At 39.0% G+C, this 24194-nt stretch overlaps 1 protein-coding gene across 7 annotated transcripts in view; it reads right to left on the minus strand.

The window, feature by feature from the left end:
• Positions 1-24194, minus strand: part of STK3 (serine/threonine kinase 3) — a 427140-nt gene that overhangs the window by 353261 nt on the left and 49685 nt on the right. For all 7 annotated transcript variants that reach the window (XR_009214836.1, XR_009214835.1, XM_058443993.1 and 4 more), the window contains exons 2-3: positions 21951-22031; positions 14500-14628 (exon numbers count right to left, since the gene is read on the minus strand). Coding sequence is in view for 5 of the 7 variants with exons in the window: in XM_058443993.1 (XP_058299976.1) it covers positions 14500-14628; positions 21951-22031 (210 nt within the window). In the remaining 2 variants the exon portion in view is untranslated. The remainder of the gene's footprint in view (positions 1-14499; positions 14629-21950; positions 22032-24194) is intronic.

The raw sequence follows: 24194 nt of genomic DNA on the forward strand, positions 1-24194 counted from the left end.
TATCTCAATAGATACAGAAAAGGCTTTCGATAAAATCAGACGTCCATTCATGTTAAAAACTCTCAACAAACTAGGTATTGAAGGAACATACCTCAAAATAATAAGAGCCATATATGAAAAACCCACAGCCAACAATCATACTGAATGGGCATAAGCTGGAAGCATTCCCCTTGAAAAGCAGCATTAAGACAAGGATGCACTCTCTCATCATTCCTATTTAACATAGTATTGGAAGTCCTGGCAAAGGCAATCAGGCAAGAGAAAGAAATAAAGGTCATCCAAATAGGAAGAGAGGAAGTCAAACTATCCCTGTTTGCAAATGACATGATCCTATATCTAGAAAACCCCACAGCCTCAGCCCAAAAGCTTCTTAGGCTGATAAACAACTGCAGCAAAGTCTCAGGATACAAAAGCAATGTGCAAAAATCACTAGCATTCCTATACACCAACAACAGTCAAGCCGAGAGCCAAATCGGGAACTGACTCCCATTCACAACTGCCACAAAAAGAATAAACTACATAGGAAGACAGTAAACTAGGGAGGTGACAGATCTCCACAAGGAGAACTATGAAACATTGCTCAAAGAAATCAGAGATGACATAAAGAAATGGGAAAACATTCCATGCTCAAGGATAGAAATAATCAATATCATTAAAATGAGGCTGGGCATGGTGGCTCACGCCTGTAAACCCAGCACTTTGGGAGGATCACTTGAGGTCAGGAGTTTGAGATCAGCCTGACCAACATGGTGACACCCCCGTCTCTACTAAAAATACAAAATTAGCTGGGCATGGTGGCACGTGCCTGTAATCCCAGTTACTTAGGAGGGTGAGGCAGGAAAATCACTTGAACTCAGGAGGCGGAGGTTGCAGTGAGCTGAGATTGTGCCACTGCACTCCGGCCTGGGCAACAGAGCAAGACTCCATCTCAAAAAAATAATAATAATAAAAAATAAAAAAATTATATATACATATATACACACACACACACATCATTAAAATGGCCATACTGCCCAAAGTAATTTATAGATTCAATGCTATTCTTATTAAAACTACTATTTGAGATTCGGCACAGAACTAGAAAAAACTATTTTGAAATTCATATGGAACCAAAAAAGAGCCCGAATAGCCAAGGCAATCCTAAGCAAAAAGAACAAAGCCGGAGGCATCACACTACCCGACTTCAAAATATACTACAGGGCTACAGTAACCAAAACAGCATGGTTATGATATAAAAAAAGACATACAGACAACTGAAACAGAATAAAGAACTCAGAAATAAGACCACACAACTACAACTATATGATCTTTGACAAACCTGACAATAACAGGCAATGGAAAGGAAAAAGGATTCCCCATTCAATAAATGGTGCTGGGATAACTGGCTAGCCATATGCAGAAGATTGAAACTGGACCCCTCCCTTATATCATGTTCAAAAATTTAACTCAAGATGGATTAAAGGCCTAAATGTAAAATCCAAAAATATAAAAACCCTGGAAGACAACCTAGGCAATACCATTCAGGACATAGGCAAAGATTTCACAACAAAGACACCAAAAGCAATCACAACAAAAGCAAAACTTGGCCAATGGGATCTAGTAAAATCAAAGAGCTTCTGTACAGCAAAAGAAACTATCAAGAGAGTAAACAGATAACTTACAGAATGAGAGAACATTTTTGAACAAACTATGCATCCAATAAAGGTCTAATATCCAGCAGCTATAAGGAACTTAAACAGATCTACAAGAAAAAAAAAAAAAAACATTAAAAAATGGGCAAAGGACATGAACAGATACTTTTCAAAAGAAGACCTACATGTGGCCAACAAGTATATGAAAAAAGGTTCAACATCACTGATCATTAGAGAAATGCAAATCAAAACCACAATGAGATACCATGTTACACCAGTCAGAATGACTATTATTAAAAAGTCAAAAAAAAAAAAAAAAAAAAAACATGCTGGCAAGGTTGTGGAGAAAAAGGAATGGCTTATATACTGTTGGTGGGAGTGTAAATTAGTGCAACCATTGTGGAAGACAATGTGGCAATTCCTCGAAGACCTAGAGACAGAAATACCATTCAACCTAGCAATCCCATTACTGGATATATACCCAAAGGAATATAAATTGTTCTATTATAAAGACACATGCATGCTTATGTTCATTGTAACTAGCACTCTTCACAATAGCAAAGACTTGGCATCAATCTAAATGCCTATCAATGATAGACTGGATAATGAAAATGTGGTACATATACACCATGGAATACTATGCAGCCACAAAAAAAGAGCAAAGTCATGTCCGTTGCAGAGACATGGATGCAGCTGGAGGCTACTGTCCTTAGCAAACTAACACAGGAACAGAAAACCAAATACTGCATGTTCTCACTTATAACTGGGAGCTAAATGATGAGGACACATGGACACACAGAGTGAACAACACACACTGGGGCCTATCAGAAGGTGGAAGGTGGAATGAGGGAGAGGATCAGGAAAAATAACTAATGGGTACTAGGCTTAATACCTGGGTGATAAAATAAGCTGCACAACAAACCCCCATGACATAAGTTTACCCATGTAACAAACCTGCACATGTACCTCTGAACTTAAAAGTTAAAAATAAATAAATAATAAAAATATCAGTCATCTAAAAAACAAAAGTTTAAAATTTTCCCATTATAATTAAATTTTATATTAAAAACAAAGGCAATAAATACAAAAAAAAAATTAACTATGTCTTGAAGTCAAAGGTAGAACAGTGGTTGGAGCTGAAGGGCCTGAATTCAAACCTGTTTTATCCCCACTGCTACTCTGTTACCTCTTGCACAGACTTGCTCCCCACTGGTCTCCTTGTCTTAGTTTTCTCCCCTGTTCTAATCTATGCTACATACAGTTGACAAGGTACCTTACTTTAAAACAAAAGTAAAATAAGCTGATCATACTGCTCTCCTAGTTAAACAAAAATACTCCAACAGCTCTCCATTACCCAAAGGAAAAGGTCTTACCTGCTTCATATCGCATACAAGTTATTTCAGAGTCTACCTTGTTACCCGTCTCTCTGATTACTCTCCATCTCATACCTTAAATTTCCAGACACACTCAGCTTTGCTAGGTCTTGGGAATTGAAAGTATGTATTTGGAGTTCATAAATGTTCACTGAACCATTTAAGAAAAGTGCTTGTTTACAAACAAATGAAACTAAATACAGACTTAGAACTGTGACATATGGGAAACATAAAAAAAAAATTCTTTACATGTACTCCTTTGAAATATGGCGCCTATGTGGAAACTTTTATAGGGAGTAGTGCTCCTACACCTGGCTGTGCATCAGAGCCACCTGTGGCCCAAGCCCACACTCCTTTGAGGTTCTGATTCAGTAGGTTTTTAAAAGCTCTACCAGTGACTCTGATATAGACCCAGAGTTAAGCTTCACTCCACCAGTGAATAGACTGTATATCCTTCAGAAAAAAAAAAAAAAAAAAAAAACTTTCTCTCTCTCTCTCTTTTTTTTTTTTTTTTTCTGAGATAGAATCTCATTCTGCCACCTAGGCTGGAGTGCAGTGGCACCATCTCGGCTCACAGCAATGTCTGTCTCCTGGGTTCAAGTGATTCTTGTGCCTCAACCTCCCAAGTAACTGGGATTACAGGCCTGTGTCACCACGCCCAGCTAATTTTTGTAGTTTTGGTAGAGACAGGGTTTTGCCATGTTGGCCAGGCTTGTCTTGAACTCCTGGCCTCATGTATTCCACCTGCCTGGGCCTCCAAAAGTGCTGAGACTATAGGCATGAACCACCATGCCCGCCAAAAAAAAACTCTTTAAATATGAATTTTCTCATTCAAAATTTTGAAAAGTGTTAAGTAACAATGAATTCAAGATTATGTTCACTGAAAAGCATACAAAAAAATGTACACTTTTCTTGCCATACACACTAGTCAGCAATGCTAAGGGTAGAAGTGACAACTCATGAAAATGAGGAATTCTAACCTGGGCAGCTACCTGAAAACATAGCCCTACCTCTCCATAAGAGTAAGTCAAGAGAAAACTTTGGCAAAAGGTAAAATTCTCTTCAAAAAAATAATTCATGGCCCATCTAACACCCATGTAAGTAGATGGATCCAAGTCCAACACCTCTCTAACATAAAACATGGCCTCACTAACTTTAACCCAGCAAAGTATTTAAGCAACTAGAACTAAACAGCCACATGCATTCACTGACCCTCTACTTGGGCCAGGCATTTGACCAGATGTTCAGTATGCACTAGTAAAACACACACTCACAATCTGGACCCTCATACGGAATACACTAGCATGAATATACAGGAATTAAGGAGTAAACTCACAAATAAATATGATTACTAACCACGGCAAGAAAAGAAGGGTGCTATAAGATAAACTGGCTGTGACTTTATTTTGTATTCACCATTTCTGCAAATAAAATTGTTCCTAGTTCATATGAAGGAATGGAATGCATTCATATCCCATGGTAGCCTCTGAGACTTGGAAGGCACTGGAGTATGCGAAAAACCTTTGAAAATAGATAAGTGAGCTTTAACAATAAAATGTCCTTTCTCCACTGAACTGCTGTGAATTACAAAATCCACAGATTGGAAAAGAAACAAATGCTTACACTCCAGAGTTCATATGTATACAGTGGCCATCCTCTGATACTTTCTATGTCAGCACCTTTTATACTGTAAAGCACTTATTACATCCTGCAAGGACTTTGTCATTGACTTTTATCTGCCTCCCCCAGAAGAATAGAAGCTCCATAAAGATGGGTACCAATCTGTCTTGCTTTCCATTTTATCCTCAGTAGCTCTCTTCTCATATATACAAACTAAAGAAGCAGGCTGGGCACGGTGGCTCATGCCTGTAATCCCAGCACTTTGGGAGGCCGAGGCAGGTGAATCACGAGGTCAAGAGATCAAGACCATCCTGGCCAACATGGTGAAACCCTGTCTCTACTAAAAATAAAAAAAAAATTAGCTGGGCGTGGTGGCAGGGGCCTATAATCCCAGCTTCTCAGGAGGCTGGGGCAGCAGAATTGCTTGAACCCGGGAGGCAGAGGTTGCAGAGAGCCGAGATCATGCCACCGCACTCCAGCCTGGTGAAAGAGTGAGGCTCTGTCTCAAAAAAAAAAAAAAAAAAAAAGAAAAATTAAAATTAAAAAATAAAGAAAGAAAAGAACCAATGAATAAATAAATCACACAAAAAAACTAAGACAGGACCTAATTTAGGACTCTCCAAGGGAATAACATTTAAGCTAAGATGCAAAACTTAACGAGAAGTTAGCCAGATAACTAAGCACTAAGAACTGCCCTGCAAAGGCCCTGAAAGACAGAACAAATCATGGTCAAAGAATTGAAAGATTAGTGGGCCTAGGATAAAGTGAGTAAAGAATACAGTAGAATATAATGGAGTTGCATATGTAGGCAGAAGCCTGACCATGAAGGGCCTCAAAACCAAGGTAAAGAGACTAGGCTTTATTTGAAATACAGAAAAAAAATCAGTGAAGAATTTTAAGCAGAGGAATAACATGATGTAAAGTTTCTGTGGTTGCTGAATGAAAGCTAGATTGCAGGGAAGCAAATGTGAATATAGAGAGACCAATTAAAAAGTAGTGTTAGTCCATACAGAGATTATAGTAAGCATATCTTTTTATTTTCTATATTCTTGATGCTTTGATTTGCTAAAACTGAAGCGACTGCCCCTCTCAGGGTTAGACAGCAAACTAACTCCCATGGAAGGATGTCTTTCATATGCACACCAACCTATCTAGAGCCCAAACCTCCAACCACCTCTAGGGTTACACTCTAGGGTCAACTTTTCCCCGCCCAAATTGCCCCAGGGCCAGGTACCAGACAACCAGAGAAAGCCCTATGGCCCAGAACCCACTCGAAATACTCAAAGTAGCCAATCCCAAACCTGTTTTACCCTATCTCACCTGTCCCTTCCCACAGAAACCACATAAAGATTCTCACCCACTTTTTCCCCCTCACTTTCTCTGCCTCCTAACTGACTCTGGTACTTCCCTGTGGAGCCCCCTGTGACACAGCATGCCTCCTTCTCTTGAGAGCTGTATATATAACAATATCTCTTTTCCATAGCAATAGTCTCTTGATCTGTTGGTCTCATGATATGTGAGTAATAATAAAGCATACTTTTTTTTTTTGAGACAGAGTCTCGCTCTGTCACCCAGGCTGGAGTGCATTGGCGCGATCTCGGCTTCCTGCAACCTCTGCCTCCTGGGTTCAAGCAATTCTCCTGCGTCAGCCTCCTGAGTAGCTGGGATTACAGGCACCCACCACTATGCCCAGCTAATTTTTGTATTTAGTAGAGACGGGGTTTCACCAGGTCAGGAGTTCGAGACCAGCCTGACCAACATGGTGAAACCCCGTCTCTACTAAAGATACAAAAAATTAGCCGGGCCTAGTGGCGCGCGCCTGTAATCCCAGCTACTCGGGAGGCTGAGGCAGGAGAATCTCTTGAACCCGGGAGGCAGAGGTTGCAGTGAGCCGAGGTCGTGCCATTGCACTCCAGCCTGGGCGACAGGGCAAGACTCCATCTCAAAAAAAAAAAAAAAAAAAAAAAAGCCTACCAATAGGCTCAGACAGTTTAAGACCTGAGACTTCTAAACTCAAATCTATTTCCACTAACATAGATATGCATTCAAATTCACATTTATTTATATTTTTTTTAAGTAATTCAAACAACAAACATTCACTGAACAAGCCTACTAGCAGACGCTAGGGAGAAAAATGGAAAAACATTAGACTAGTGACAAAGAAGAAAGGGCAGTCCAGGCAATGGGGAACCCCTGAAGAAATTTATATAAGGAAATAATACAATCAAACTAGCATTTAAATATTATCCTGTGCAGGATTGTCAAGGATCAAACATGATGTTGTTCATTCTAGTCAGCAAGTTAACTAACTACAATTATTTAGATGTTCTAACATCTGTTTTTAAACCAGCATGTTGATTATTAAAGGCTAGGGAAGGGGGGAGAGTTTCACTTGGTGGTCAGTTGTAATCCAGATTTGGAGGCCGAGGGGGCAGTCAGGGTCAGAGTCGATGAACCGTGAAACCCCGTCTCTATAAAACCAGCTACTCGGAGAGGCTGAGGCAGGAGAATGGCGTGAACCCGGGAGGCAGAGCTTGCAGTGAGCTGAGATTGCGCCACTGCACTCCAGCCTGGGAGACAGAGTGAGACTCCGTCTCAAAAAAAAAAAAAAAACACTGTAACACTCTAGTGTTATATACAGGCAAATCTATAAGATATTGCAGGTTTGATTCCAGACCACCTCGATAAATCAAATATCACAATACAGTGAGTCACACAAATTTTTGTCTTCCAGAAAGAAACCTTGGATCAGGCAGATTCATAGCTAAATTTTACTAAACGTATAAAGAAGAGCTGGTACCAATCCTACTGAAACTATTCCAAGAAAGCTGAAGAAGAGAGACTGCTCCCTAACTCATTCTACGAGGCCAGCATCATTCTGATACCAAAATGTGGCAGAGACAAAATGAAAAAGAAAACTTCACACCAATATCTCTGATGAACATAAGTGCAAAAATTCTCAATAAAAGACTTGCAGACCAAATGCAGCAGTACATCAAAAAGCTAATCCACCACGATCAAGTAGGCTTTATTGCTGGGATGTAAGGTTGGTTCAATATACACAAATCAATAAATGTGATTTGCCACATAAACAGAGGAGATTTTGCAAAATTCTTGAGGGTCCTAAGATTTTTGGAATGGGCAATGAGCACTGGCTTCAACTTAAAGTCATGAGAGGCATTAGCCCCTAACAAGAGAGTCAGCCTATCCTTCGAAGCCAAGCAGTGACTTCTCTCTAGCTAGCAAAGTCCTAGATGGCATCTCCTTCCAGTAGAAGGCTGTTTCGTCTACACTGAAAATCTATTGCTTAATGTAGCCACCTTCATCAATTATCTCAGCTACATCTTCTGGATAACTTGCTGCAGCTTCTATTTCAGCACTTGCTGCTTCATCTTGCACTTTTATGTTATGGAGACAGCTTCTTTGTTTAAGCCTCATGAAGCAATCTCTGCTAGCTTCAAACTTTTGTTGTTTCCTCACGTCTCTCAAACTTCATAGAATTGAAGACAGTAAGGGCACTGCTCGAGATTAGGCTTTGGCTTAAGAGAATGCTGTAGCTGGTTTGAACTTCTATCCAGACCACTCAAACTGTCTGCATATCAGCAATGAGGCCCTTCCACTTTCTTACCAGTCATGTGCTCACTGGAGTAGCACTTCTAATTTCCTTCAACAACCTGTCCTTTGCATTCAAGCTTGGCTAGCTGTTTGGCACAAGAACCCTAGCTTTCAGCTTATTTTGGCTTTCAACCTGTCTTCTTCACTAAGCTAAATCATTTCTAGTTTTTTATTTAAAATGAGAGTTGTATGACTCTCCCTTTCACTTGAACCCTTACGGACCATTGTAGAATTACTAATTGGCCTAATTTCAATATTGTGTCTCAATGAATAGGAAGGCCTGAGGAAAGGAAGGGAGATGGGGCCCACGGCCTAGCAGTGGTACAGTCAGAACACACACAACATTTATCAATTTAGTTCACCATCTTACAAAGGTGCAGTTCGTGGCACCTCAAAACAATTACAACAGTAACATCAAAGATCACTGATCACAGATCACCATAACAGATATAATAATAATGAAAACATCTGAAATATGGGAAGAATTACCAAAACATGACATAGAGACATGAAGCAAGCACAAACTATTGGAAAAATGGTGCTGACGGCCTTGATTTGCTCAGTACAGTTGCCACAAACCTTCAGTTAAAAAAAAAATGCAGCGGCCGGGCGCGGTGGCTCACGCTTGTAATCCCAGCACTTTGGGAGGCCGAGGCGGGCGGATCACGAGGTCAGCAGATCGAGACCACGGTGAAACCCCATCTCTACTAAAAATACAAAACAAAAATTAGCCGGGCGTGGTGGCGGGCGCCTGTAGTCCCAGCTACTTGGAGAGGCTGAGGCAGGAGAATGGCGGGAACCTGGGAGGCGGAGCTTGCAGTGAGCCGAGATCGCGCCACTGCACTCCAGCCTGGGAGACAGAGCAAGACTCCGTCTCAAAAAAAAAAAAAAAATGCAGCATCTGCAAAGTGAAGAAGTACAACAGAGTAAGGTATACCTGTATATAAATTTTAAGCAATGCAGAAAGTTTTAATTCAGCCATATGCCTAAGAATTTTGACTAAGCCAATGTATGGACTTGCAGGCTGTATCGGAAACCAGCAATTCTATACACAGTCATCCCTCAGTATCCATGGCGAACTGGTTCCAGGAACCCCACAGATACCAAAATCCATGAATGCCCCAAGTTCCTTATATTAAATGGCACAGTATGTGCATATAACTACATATTCTCCAGTATACTTTAAATCATGTCTAGGTTACTTATTACACCTAATACGATGTAAATGCTATGCAAATAATTGTTATACTGCATTTTTTTTATTGTTTTTTTCTGTTGCTTTTTTTCTCCCAATATTTCCAATATGCAGTTAGCTGAATCCGTGGATGCAGAACAAGCGGGATATAGAGGGCTAACTGTAGTTTTGCTACTTTTTTTATTTTTAAAGAGACAGGGTATCACTCTGTCACCCACGCTAGAGTGCAGTGGCACAATCATAGCTCACTGTAGCTTCAAACTCTTGGGCTCAAGTGATCCTTCCACCTCAGCTTCCAAAGCAGCCACAACTATAAGCATGCACACACCCGGACTAATTTTTTTTATTTTTTGTACAGACAGGGTCTCACTACACAGTCCAGGCTGCTCTCAAATTCCTGGTTTCAAGTGATCCTCCTGCTTTGGCCTCCCAAAGCACTGGAATTACAGGCCTGAGCCACTGTGCCTGGTTAGTTTTGTCTCTTTTAAATAGAAGTAAACAGCTATGTCTTTGAAAATTTCACTGGGTGGAAGAACCAGGAAAACACAAAGGAAATTACAGACTACACCAGGAAGCAGAGGTGAAATACGATGCCTTAATAACTAGCATGCCAATCATGAGCCACATTCTATGCCTTTCTCTTATGCATCTTCTCTCCATTTCATCCTCCTGTCTCATTAATTTTTCCCTTCCCCTATTTAACGCCTTCAGTCGAATAAAATGACGTATCTTGTTCTTGTTTTCTTTTTTTTGAGGGGGTGGGGGCTTCTGGGCTTCCTCTCATCTCATACCTAATGATCACATCGTTTCCATTTCCATCTTCACTTCACAGCTCTCTACACTCTTTATCCTAATGGTCCTCCTTTAGTATCACAACTCAAAATAGAAAGAGTATTTTTAAAAAATGAGAAAAACCAAAGGGGAAAAATGGAAAAAGGACTACATACTCCTACCTAATTGTACCTTACTTAAACATTATGCATGATACAAATTATATGGACTGAATCATTACGTTTAAGCTTCTTATAAAAATCCAGATGTTCTATTCACAACACCCAAAATATGGAATCAATCTAAGTGTCCATCAACAACATCATATAATTAAAGAAAGAAAATGGAATACTATTTGAAAATACTGCTTGACGGGCGACTTTTTTTTTTTTTTTTTTTTTTGGGACAGGGTCTGGATCTGTCACCCAGGCTGGAGTGCAGTGGCATGATCTCAGCTCATTGTAACCTCTGCCTCCTAAGCTCAAGCAATCCTCCCAACCTCAGCCTCCCAAGTAGCCGGGACTACAGGCACATACCACCATGCCTGGTGAATTTTTGTATTTTTTTTAGAGACAGAGTTTTGCCATGTTGCTCAGGCTGGTCTTGAACTCCTGAGCTCAAGCAATCTGCCCACCTTGGCCTCCCAAAGTGTAAGGATTACAGGCATGAAACACCACATACAATCAAAAGGTGACTTTTTAAATAGTAACTTGAATTTCATTCTAATTGAAGAAAACCATGTATTGCTAAAGGTATACTTTTTAAAAGTCTTCCTAATACGAGCATGTGATAATAAAAATACTAAAGAAATGGCTATTTTTAATTACATCATTTTCATCAACATCTTACTACAATCTTAGTACTGTTCTATAACTTAGTAGGGTAATATAAATAGTGTTTTTACAAAGGCAATGTGGATATTCTATTAAAACTGAGCTGTTTCTAGCATAAATCTCAATCACACAGCAATTTATTTCTTGGCCCACCCAAAACTGAATATACACGTGAGCTGATACAAATTGCCAAAGTTCATCACTAATCCTCCAATATGGTGATTTTCAAACTTTTTATTTTTTATTTATTTATTTATTCCAAAAATTTTAGGACCCTCAAGAATTTTGCAAAATCTCCTCTGTTTATGTGGCAAATCACATTTATTGATTTGTGTATATTGAACCAAACCTACATCCCAGCAATAAAGTGGTACAAAAGTTCTAGAATTCTATTCACATTTCCTTCTCATTGTATTCTTTACTTTTCTTTCCCTTTAAAAGCTTAAAGTGCATAACAAGAATAAGTACCTGATTTCCCTGGGGTTCCTTCAATCTGTAATGCTCTTCCTCATACTCCTCATACATACCACATCCATTCATTCATTCATCAAAAAGTATACTGCTAGGCACTGAACAGGTGCTAATAAAGAAAAATATATGGTTCCTTTCCTTAAGGAATGAAGAGAAGAATAAAGATAGCGATGACATTTCAGAAGGAAAATCTACAAGACTCAGTATCATCAGAAGTATCATAAAAAGGAATAAAGATGATTCTCAGCCTTGCTAAAAGACTAAGTAGATGATGATGCCTTTGACACACAGGAATTTGAAAGGCTTGTCTGGAATGTTTAAAACTGGTTTTAGAATGTTAAATGTATAATTCCCTCTGGATAGTCTAGTTGAGTTGCCCAAAAAGAAATTATTAAATAGACGTACTCATTAGTATCTGAGTAACCATTATGTGGCAGGATCCAAGGACACTGAGTAAAATACAATCCCCGAACTCAAGGAACTTAAGACTTAGATGACAGAGAATACAAGTAAACAGGCACTTAAAAGAGAAACTCAGGTAAGAGACTGGAGGTGTAAGCACTAGATGGAACATGAAGGACCTTGTATGCCACTCTTAGGAGACTGGATTTCTCGAGGCAATGGGCAGCCGTGGATTTTAAACAGGGAATGCTTGATTACATTTACATTTTAGAAAGAACGCTCTAGCTTCAAGGAAGATAATGGGTTGCAGGAGGCAAAAATGAAAAACAAAGTGAACAAATAAGACGCTGTTGCAGAAATCTGAACAAGATTTGACAGCTTCCAAGACCTACAAAGATTGAGGGAAGAGATATGTAATAGTAATATTTGCGACTCTGACTTTCCTAGACAACACTCAAAGTACAATGCTAATCCCTGAACTATTTTTAACCATAATAACAAAATAATACTAGCATCAAGCAAGTATAAAGCATTACCTGATGGCCGAGCACTATGCTATCTCATCTCTTATTCTATATCAAACTGTGGGAACCATAGTTGAGGAATGTATCTTTTTTTTTCTATAACCACTTGAATTTCACATGCTATGGGAAATAAGTAACATAATTTAAATACAGCATATTCTAAAGAAAAGCAAAATTGAACAGATCCAAGCAGCAAAGTTCCTCTAGGATTATGCAATCACTTCATTAGCCAAAAAGCTTACAATCTATAGATCCTATGTATTGTTAGGAGAGAAAGCTTTCCATAAATCTCTAATTACAGGGCCCTGAATTGATAAGGGGAGACAATGTGTCCAGACTACCCTGTGTCACCAGCTGTAAGTCACACATGAGACAATTCTTACAAATAAGACTGAAGCTGAAGGTTTCTGGGAAAGCCCCTTCCCTGCTTCTTCTTTTCTTCCTCCTGCCTGGAATGTAGACATAAAGCTGGGGCTATAGCAGCCCTGTTGTAGCCATGAGATAATAAGCATGAGGACAAAGCATATGCTAAGGATGAGAGAGTACAGGAAAAGAAGCCTGAGACATGGCTGTTCCTTTGTTGCTGCTGTACCAGCAGACTTTTTGTTAAGGGAGAATAATAAATCCCTCTGTGGTTAAGTAACTTTAGGCTAAACATAGTCATAATTTATACACTCTGAATCCCTTATAGAATAAGGCCTAGGCTACTTCACATTGCATAAGATGCTTCTCACCATCAGCTCCATTTAACTATCCAACCTCATTTCATTCTGTTCTCTGTCCCATATTTTCCATTCCAATAATTCTAAATTCTTGTCAGATGAGTACACCCCAATGAGCTGTTTTTACCTTTCTACCTGTCATCCCCTTGACTCTCCCTTATCACTCCATTTCTTCACCAAATTAACTCTTTGTCACCATTCCAGATTTCCTGGCTCCACTGGCTGAGGAAGATGCCCTGCCTTCTTTTCACATTACCCCATGCACCAGTCAGTACAATGAGTGTGCTATATTACAGCTATTTATTTATATATTTGTCTTCCCAACTACACTACTGACCCCTCAAAAAGGAAAAAGTATCTTAGTTCTTTTGGCATTCTTAGATCCTGGCACAGTACCGGGTCAACTGGGGATGCTCAGTGAATGCTTGTTGAATGAATTAGATTTGCATAAAACATGACTTATTAATTAGTAAAAGTGATTACATAATACAGACTGTTGAACGACCCCTTTAACATCAAAAACTCATTCTCATCCATAAATTTGTCCTAAAAATGTCCAGGCTGTAGTGCAGTGCTGCAATCATAGCTAACTGTGGCCCTGAACTCCTGGGCTCAAACAATCCTCCCGCCTCAGTTTCCCAAGTAGGTAGGACTACAAGTCCAAGGCACCACATCTGGATAATTTTTTTCTTTTTTGGTAGAGAAAGGGTCTCACTATGTTGCTCAGACTGGCCTTGAACTCCTGGGCTCCTTTACCCTCGATGCTCTGGCCTCTCTAAGGGTTGAGATTACAGGCGTGATCTACCACATCCAGCCTCATTTCTGCTTTTAAGCAGAAAAGCTGCAAAGAGCTGTAAGTCCTAAAGACACTTGACAAAGCCATCCTCATCTGCCTTAAAGGATTAATCTCACTTCTAATGGGAAGTCAGAAATGAAAACTAGGCCAGGCATGGTAGCTCACGCCTGTAATCCCAGCACTTTGGGAGGCCAAGGTGGGTGGATCACCTGAGGTCAGGAGTTCGAGACCAGCCTGACCAACATGGAGAAACCCCATCTCTACTAAAAATACAAAATTAGCCGGGCGTGGTGGCACATGACTGTAATCCCAGATACTCAGGGGGCTGAGGCAGGAGAATCGCTTGAACCCAGAAGGCGGAGGTTGTGGTGAGCCGAGATGGCACCATTGCACTCCAGCCTGGGCAACAAGAGCAAAACCCCGTCTCAAAAAAAAGAAAAGAAAAAGAAATGAAAACTAAACAGATGATCAAAGAATAAATTTTGTTATATGTTATTAGCAAAACTTGTCAAAACAAGGGTAAGCAAAGAAATAAAATCTCCATACCTGTCACATTGCTGCATTATGGAAATTTCTTTGATTATTTCCTGAAGATCTGATTCAACAGGTACTTGTTTAATTGCGACAACTTGACCAGATTCCTTGTGTATTGCTTTAAATACACTTCCATAAGACCTAAAAGAAACCAAGACATTATTTTTTCCTATCAAACATTGTAACTATAAGATTAAAAGTCTACTATGAGTTTTCTGTGGATAGTCTTTTCTAGCTTAAAACACTATTTAAATGATTAAAAAAATCAAAGTAAACAAGTAACAATTTTAAAAGGTAATGAATTATATCTTAGCTTTACTGCTTCAACTACAGACTTAAAATGATCAAGTTAACATATAATGAGTAGCTATTTTTCTTATGAATGAAACAGACTTACATTTTGTCAACTCAAACAAATGCAGCATTAAGAAGATATAAATGGAAATTAAAAGAATGAAATGTAGATTAAAAATAGCCAAAGCCTCAAATTAGGAGAAAAGGCTGATCTCAAGGAAAATGACCCTCAGAATATCAAAAAGTCACACCTCTGTTCAGAGTACCTTAACAGTTAAAACCCTCAGCTGGGGACCACATTAACATCAAAGTTAGAGAAGCAAGAAATCTGCAGCCATCTGCTTCTACCTGATTTACAGATCCAAGGTCTCTTTTTAAAAAGTTCCTTTCATTACCTTTTCCTCAAGAGAAAAACTACAAACTCACAGGTAAATAAAATGAGGAACAGGATCTAATAGTCACTTGCCCAAAACCTGTCTCTGCTACAACTCCTGGAACTTTGCCAACTGAATATTCACGTGTTTTAAAAAGCAAAAACAAAGAAGGAAGAAGCCATTTGTATCTTAGTATGAACTTAAAAACGAGGTTAAACACTACTATGTACTGAGTTCTTACTATAAACCAGGTCCTATGCTAGGTATTTTACATGCATTATGAAATTCAACCCTCACATTCATAAGGAAAAACACTATTATCGTCATTAAAAGATGAGAAACAGACCAGTAGGGCCAGAATTCAAACACATTCCCACCCCCAAAATCATGTTTTTCTCACCATATTTTTCTACAGAAGAGAAAGAAGAGCAACCCAATGGAAGACATTGAATGTTTCCTAATATTAGAAATCTGTGCAGAAGCCCTTCCAAATTTATAATCTTTTAAAATAAGTGAAAAAGAGACAAATAAGTGATAAAGCGGCTACTGCAATAAAATACATTTTATCCTCTCCTCTGTTTCTTTGGGCTCTCTGAAGTCATTTAATTTGGTTTGGTACCCAAAGTCACATTGGGCTGAGTGTGGGGGAATGTATGTGTGTGTACCTCTCCTTGAAAGCCGTATGTGTGTATGTGTGTATATTCCCTCAAAAGCTAACATAGAATTCAGTGCTAGATCATCTACTGTCAATTAGGCAACACCATTACTCCTTTCTAAGGATTCCTCAGCACTACGAAAGAGAAGCTGCAATCCCCACTTCCCAGAATCCCCTTCCCTGAATGGTTCCTGATTAAAAGTCTGCCAGTGAGAAAAACATGTATGTGTGAATGCCAAAAGGAGAAACCATTTTTTCTCCAGATACAGTTGTAGCAGATGGACTGACAGATATGAAGTGCACAGCAGCTTCCTGATGAGCTTCCAACAGCCACCACTGCTGCAGACTGAGGTAGTTGGTGGGAGTTTCTCAAGACTGCAGGATTCCAGCAGATTCCCAGAGAGCTTTTGAGAAACACCCACTTCAGTGCTTCAGGCTGAGATCTTCAATGCTGACCTCGACCTTCAACCTCTGGCAACAGTTTTCATGAGCTTTGCATCCCTAGCCCCTCCACAATTCATTTGAGCTCCTAACTTTATTACTAAACTCTTTATATCTAGAGTACATAGAGTAGCTTCTCTTTTCCTGACTATACCTTGATAGCAATATAGTTTTTGGTAGAAGAAGTGGTTCCAAGGGAAAGAATCTTAAAGATGAGAATCTTGAATTAGTTCTTTCTTAGATGTGTGCCCCCACCCAAATCTCATCTTGTAGCTCCCATAATTCCCACATGTTGTGGCAGGGACTCAGTGGGAGATGACTGAATCATGGGGGCAGGTCTTTCCCAAGCTGTTCTCATGATAGTGAATGGGTCTCACGAGATCTGAAGGTTTTAAAAATGGGAGTTTGTCTGCACAAGCTCTCTCTTTGCCCGCTGCCATCCATGTATGATGTGACCTGATCTTCCTTGCCTTCCGCCATGATTGTGAGGCCTCCCTACCCACGTAGAACTGTAAGTCAATTAAACCTCTTTCTTTTGTAAATTGCCCAGTCCCGGGTATGTCTTTACCAACAGTGTGAAAACAGACTAATACAGATGTGTAACAGTAATGACTTCAATAGAAGTAACAAATAGAATACTGATGGTCTATGGCATTCAGTGGCAGTTATTTAAATTATCACCCTTAGTTGCCTGGAGTCTAAGCAAAGCTTTAAAAGACCAAGTAGCTGTATCAATACAATGTATGGTGAAAATAAAGTATAAGGACTATAGAATGGGCTGCTGCCTCCGCCTGCACTGGAAAAGTTACAGAACAAACACAGCAAGCTAAAGGCTTAAATGTCCAGCTCAAGACTGAGAGAACCAGAAAACTTCTGAATTTCTTAATTCTTACAGAAACAGAGTTGAGATTTCTGAAAAACAAACTCTAGGTATATTCTTACTGGAAGCTGAATTACATTGCAAGTTGAATTCACATCAGCACCAGGTCTGTTATGTTAAAGTTAAGGCATGTAACGGTAAAGAGAAGTACCTAGAGAACTGGTATTAGGACATTTAGATAGATTCTCATTAATCTGAGTACCTTGAATCCCCAAATCCTATCAAGCCTCCCTTGCTACCAAAGCAACTCTGCCCTCCTGTCTGAGAAAATTAACCTTGCAATGCCTGAAGACTCTACCGCCTGAGGCAGTCACTTTTCAGGAGAATGGAGTGGTCCTCCAGACCACTCCACCACCACCTCTCATTGCTTCCAGACCCAAAGTTATACTCAACTCCCATAGACACCAGGGAGACAAGTATAAAATTTAACCCAAGCAGCTACTATTCACGCTAAAAAAGTTGCAAGATTTTGCCAATTTTTATCAGAACCCTAAAGAATATGTGTGAGAACAAATTCTAAGATTTCCAGAGAGGAAGAAATGTACTGATATGGATGGACCAGAATGTCTGGTCTGATAGACTGATATGGTCTGGACCAGAAATTCCAGACTCGGCGTGTTAGCTCAAACAGTTGGGGGTATCCCTAACAGTTACTCAGCCAGTTAACTGAAACCTGGACTCAACAGTGGCCCATATTAAGTGAGATGCTAAGTGAGCCTCAGTACACACCAAAGGAAGCATATCAAAGGCTCAAGGAAATGGGATACTAGAATGGATACATATTATAAGTGTCATGCTCACATACTCCCTATGTTAACAAAAAGGGTCCAGAGGATACCAGCATCGATCGAAGCTCTATTACTGCAGGGGAAAGATCACAAATATGCCAACAGTGAAACTAGCTCCTTGAGTTTAATAGATAACAGGATCCCAACACAAGAGAAGTGGCAACAGCTATTCACCTGAGACAAGGTGGGAACAGTTACCATAATGAGTAACAAAGCAAGGCTGAATTACAGTTTTCTTTTATTGTACATCTAGGTCTTGATTATTAAAGTTACACTAGCTTCATTTAAAAAAAAACTATAATTAACTGTCCTTTAAACACTGTATAAAACATACTTGGAACCTTTCTGGAGGGGAGGAGGTGAAATACACACAATATAAAATTCACTATTTTAAAGTGTACAATTCAATGGCATTTAGTGCATTCACAATGCTGTACAACCATTATCTGTATGTAGTTCCAAAATATATAGAATCTGCTTTCTGTCTCCACAGATTTATCTATTCTAAATACTTCATATAAATGAAATCATACAATATGTGACCTTTTATATCTGGCTTCTTCCTTCACTTAGCATAATATTTTGTAGGTCCGACTACACTGTAAAATGTACCAGTACTTCACTACTTTCTATAGCTAAAAGGTCACTGTACAGACACATCACATTTTGTTTATTCATCTGGGATAGCAGATGGACATTTGAGTTATTTCCACATTTTGGCTACTGTAAATAATATGCTATGAGTTGGCACCTTTATAATTAACAGTTATTTAATAATTTCTCTATCACTGGCTATATATCTTCCTTCTTATTCCAAATCTTCTGTGTTTTCGCTCTATTTTCTTTAGTCAACATTGTAAGAGGATTAACTATTTTACTGATCTCTTCAAAAGCTTATATAATACAAACATATACATATATCTTTTTTTTTTTTTTTTGAGACAGAGTCATGCTCTGTCACCCAGGCTGGAGTGCAATGGCACAATCTCGGCTCACTGCAACCTCTGCCTCCTGGTTTCAAGCAATTCTCCTGTCTCCGCCTTCCAAGTAGCTGGGATTACAGGCACATGCCACCATACCCAGCTAATTTTTGTATTTTTAGTAGAGATGGTGTTTCACCATATTGGTCAAGCTGGTCTCGAATTCCTGACCTCAAGTGATCCACCCACCTCGGCCTCCCAAAATGCTGGGATTACGGGCATGTAAGCCACTGCACCTGGCCCATATTTATCATTTCTAACTTTTTTTCTATCTCATTAATTTCAGCTTTTTCTTTAGTTCAATCTTCAGTTTCTTTTGGTATGTTTCATAATTTTTCTAAGTTCTTTAAGTAAGCACTAAGTTTATTTTTTGCCTTTCTTCGTTAGTAATGAAAGAATTTAGAACTAAAACTTTTCTCTTAATTAGTTTTGCTGTATTCCATAGATACTGGCACCATGTGTTCTCCTTTTCATTGTTTTATAGATAATTTATAATATCCTCTTCAATCAACGGGTTACTTCAGATTATGTTTCCTAATTTCCAGTTGGCGTGGATTTTGTCATATTATAATTACTTATTTCTAATTTAGTGAGTATAATCAGTGATATGGTTTGCATATTTGTCCTCTCCAAATTTCATTTTGAAATGTAATCCCTAATGCTGGAGATGGAACCTGTTAGGAGATGTTTGGGTCATAGGGGCAGTTTCCTCATGGCTTGATGCTGTCCTTGAGATGGTAAGTGAGTTCTCACAGGATGTGCTTGTTTAAAACGGTGTGGCAGGCTGGGTGCAGTGGCTCACGCTTGTCATCCCAACACTTTGGGAGGCCAAGGTGGGCAGATCACCTGAGGTCAGGAGTTCGAGACCAGCCTGGTCAACATTGTGAAACCTCACCTCTACTAAAAATATGAAAATTAGCTGGACGTGGTGGCAGGCACCTGTAATCCCAGCTACTCGGGAGGTTGAGGCAAGAGAATCCCTTGAACCCGGGAGGAGGTTGCAGTGAGCTGCGATCGCGCCACTGCACTCCAGGCTGGATGACAAAGTGAAATTCTGTCTCAGAAAAATTTAAAAATAAAAAAAAATAAAACTGTGTGGCACCTCCCCTGCCCTATCTTGCTCCTGCTCTCACCATTTGAGACGTCTGCTCCGCCTTTGCCTTCTTCCATGACTATAACCTTCCTGAAGCCCTCACCAGAAGTGGATGCTGGCACCGTGCTTTTTGTAGTGTCTGCAGAACCGTGAGCCAATTAAATTGTTCTTTATAAATTACCCAGCCTAAGGTATTTTTCTTATAACAACACAAGAACAGCTTAATACAGTCAGAAAATGTGACCTGTAAAAATCTCCTATTTTTTAGAATTTGTAACTTTTCTTTTATCAATGGTCTTTTGAACATACACCAAAAAAGCAGGTCTGCAAGAATATCTATGTATAGTTATATAGACATACAGGTACTTTATATATTTTTACTTTATATATATTTACATTTCTATAAAATCAAGTTTATTCATCATAATGTTTAATCCCTCTATGTCCTCTTTTTTCTATTATATCTGTCCAATTCTAAAAGAGATACATTGAAATCTCCCATACAATTATACTTTTATTAGATGCCTCTGACATCACTAATAGCTTTTCTGTCATAAATTTAGCTGCCATGTTGTCTGACGTTTTGTCATAAACCGTCTTTGATATCGCTACCTAATATATCTCTTTATTTAGTTGAAATCTTTTAAACTTTAATGTATCTAATATAAATATTGCTACTATTTTTTTATTTGTACATTTATCTATAATATTTTTTATAAGAAATATCCTTATAGGCTATGCACAGTGGCCCACACCTATAATCCTAACAATTTGGGAGGCCAAGGAAGGAGGATCAATTGAGGCCAGGAGTTGAAGACCAGCCTGGGTAACATAGCAAGATCCCATCTCTATTAACAATAAATAAATAGCCTTATATTTCCATTATTTGTTTTACTTGCATCTCCTATAAACAGAATATAGGTAGGTTTCACATGTTCCTTTACTCTAACAGTTTGTCTTTCAAAGCGAGAATTAACATTTACTGAAAAATACACTTGATTTTATTCCTTCCATCATGTTTAGCTTATTTTTATTTTTTATTTTTATTTTTTTTTTTGAGACGGAGCTTCGCTTGTGTTGTCCAGGCTAGAGTGCAATGGCGTGATCTCAGCTCACCGCAACCTTCACCTTCCGGGTTCAAGCGATTCTCCTGCCTCAGCTTCCCGAATAGCTGGGATTACAGCCCTACCACGCCTGGCTAATTTTGTATTTTTAGTAGAGATGGGGTTTCTCCATGCTGGTCAGGCTGGTCTTGAACTTCCGACCTCAAGTGATCCGTCCACCTCAGCCTCCCAAAGTGCTGGGACTGCAGGCGTGAGCCACTGTGCCCGGCCTAGCTTATTATTTTACCTTTTTATTTTCTCTATTTCCTTGTCCTTGTTCTGGCTGATCTATAAGCTTCTTTTAATTCTGTTTTATACCTTTATTATTTTGGAAATTTTCTTATACTTTGCCATTCCATTAAATGTTCCCTACCTTTCTCTCTGCTCAAACCGGGACATGTTTCTCTACTATTATTTTGAAACCATGTCAACTATGCTTCTGCCTATACAAACTGTTTCCCTAAGATATTCTTGTCATATCAACTACTTACCTTTTCCAAAATAAAATGAGCCCCAAGATCTAAAAGGATGGCCTAATGGTCACTTGCCTAACAAAGTCAAAACCTTCAAGCATATTAATAAGAATGCCGTAAGGGATGAACTAACAAACCTCTTGAAAATCATTTCACAGCACATTTCTTGCTTTTCCCTTATATACATGGCCTACTTTCTCTGAAAAAACACTATTACCAGATTTAGCACAAACTAATCTTTAAAATTCAATATCACCTGCCAAATTCAATTACTATTAAATACTATTCAATTCATACAAATATACTCTAGTTGAAAGATTAATATCACATTTTTTAAATTGTTCTGAAATTATTTACATGCTTTCATATTTTTTGTACTTACCCTTCTCCAAGCTTCTCTAATACATCAAAAACTTCTTCAGGCTGCTTAGTCAAACTGTCTTCACTCAGCTTTTTTAGTTTACTGATTTAAAAAAGAAAGAAGAAAGAAAATATTTTCTTTAAAGACCTTTCACAAAATTTTTAATTTTTAAAATTTTACAAAGTTTTTAATTTTATTTTAATATATTCAGAAGACTCAAACAATATATGTATAGTAAACATTCTTTGAAGCCCTGTTCCTCATGTGCCCAGCAACACCTCCAAAAATAATCACTTTTATTAGTTTTTTGTGAAACCTTTATACGAATAAGAATACATATTCTTAATTCCTCCCCTTTGAATATAAGAAGCATATACACACCCTTCTGTATAAATATTGCCATGTTGTCTACTGTTTTCTCTTGACAAAACTATGTTAGAGATCTTTCCATACAGGTTAATCATCCATAATTCAAAAATCTGAAATCCAAAATGCTCCAAGACCTGAACTTTTTGAGCACCAACATGATATCCACAATGGAAAATTCCACACCTGACCTCACGTAATGAGTCACAGTCAAACTGTAAGCACATAACACAATTCAAGGAAAAAAGATCCTCCCCAGCCCCCTTCAGCTCCGACATATCTTTTCCATGCATGTACAGATTCTCCCACCCAAGCACATCCAAAGAAGGGTAATAAAATGGCACAGGTACAGGCCAGACGCACCAGTGATAGGTTCCCCACGATGCCCCACACGGAGCCAAGACTGTGCATTACTCACTGTGGGTTTTTTTGCTTATTCTCTGCCTTGTGGCATAAAGACAATGTTGAAAATCTGAGTAAGTGACAGAAAAAGAGGAAGCATTTATGCTTATCTCTAGCACAAAAAGTCAAGCTGCTGGATAAACTGGAAAGCAGTGTGGGAAATGTCTTACAAAAGAGCATGGTGTTGGAATGACCACCATATACAACCTGAAGAAACAGAAGGATAAATTGTTGAAGTTCTATGCTGAAGTGTCAATGAACAGAAGTTAATGAAAAATTTTTTTTAATTGCAGAAAACCAAAATGAAGATCTCAAATGTGTACTGAAAGAGTAAATCTGTCAGCACGGCAGAGAAAACATACTTAATGGTATGGTGCTCATGAAACAAGCAAAGATGTATCAGGATGAACTGAAAATGGAAGGGAACTGTGAATATTCAACAGGCTGATTGCAGAAATTTAAGAAAAGACGCATTAATTTTTTAAAGATTTGTGCTGATAAAGCAACTGCTGATCATGAAGCAGCAGAAAAATTCATTGACAAGTTTGTCAAGGCCATCATTGATGAAAATCTGACACCAGAACAAGTCTATAATGCTGATGAAACGTCACAGATTAGTATTAGTTCCCAAGAAAGACTCTGACTACAGCCCCTACAGGATAAGAATGCCATGGACAGAGTAACTGTGCTGGGACGTGCTAATGCAGAAGGCACACTAAGTGTAAACCTGCTGTGTGGGAAAGATTGGGTTCATTATTAGACTAACAAAAAGGCATGGGTCACTAGGGACATCTTTTCTGATTGGTTTCACAAACATTTTGTAGCAGTGGTTCGGGTTTCCTGCAGGGAAGCTGGTCTGGATGATGACAAGATTTTGTTATTCCTTGACAACTGTTCTGCTCATCCTCCAGCTGAGAAATCTCATTAAAAATAATGTTTATTCCATGTACTTTCCCCCAAATGTGACTGACTTCATTAATTCAGCAAGTGAGCAGGGTATCCTCAGATCAATAAAGAATAAATGTAAAAACACTTTCTTGAACAGCCTACTTGCAGCAGTGAACAGAAATATAAGCGTGGAAGGTTTTCAAAAGCAGTTCAGCATTTAGAATGCTGTATATGCTATTGTCGATGACTGGAACACAGTATCTAAAGACACAGTTGTGCATACCTGGCACAATCTCTAGCTTGCAACTATGTTCAGTAATGATGATGAACAAGGCAGTGACTTTGAAGGATTCTGTATGTCAAGATAAAAAAAAAAAATAGGCTGGGCACGGTGGCTCACACCTGTAATCCCAGCACTTTGGGAGGCCAAGGCGGGTGGATAACGAGGTCAGGAGATCGAGACCATCCTGGCTAACATGGTGAAACCCCGTCTCTACTAAAAATACAAAAAATAAGCCAGGTATGGTGGTGGGTGCCTGTAGTCCCAGCTACTTGGGAGGCTGAGGCAGGAGAATGGTGTGAACCCAGGAGGCGGAGCTTGCCGTGAGC

The sequence above is a fragment of the Hylobates moloch genome, unplaced genomic scaffold, assembly GCF_009828535.3.
Source record: "Hylobates moloch isolate HMO894 unplaced genomic scaffold, HMol_V3 SCAFFOLD_9, whole genome shotgun sequence".
Lineage (NCBI taxonomy): Eukaryota > Metazoa > Chordata > Mammalia > Primates > Hylobatidae > Hylobates > Hylobates moloch.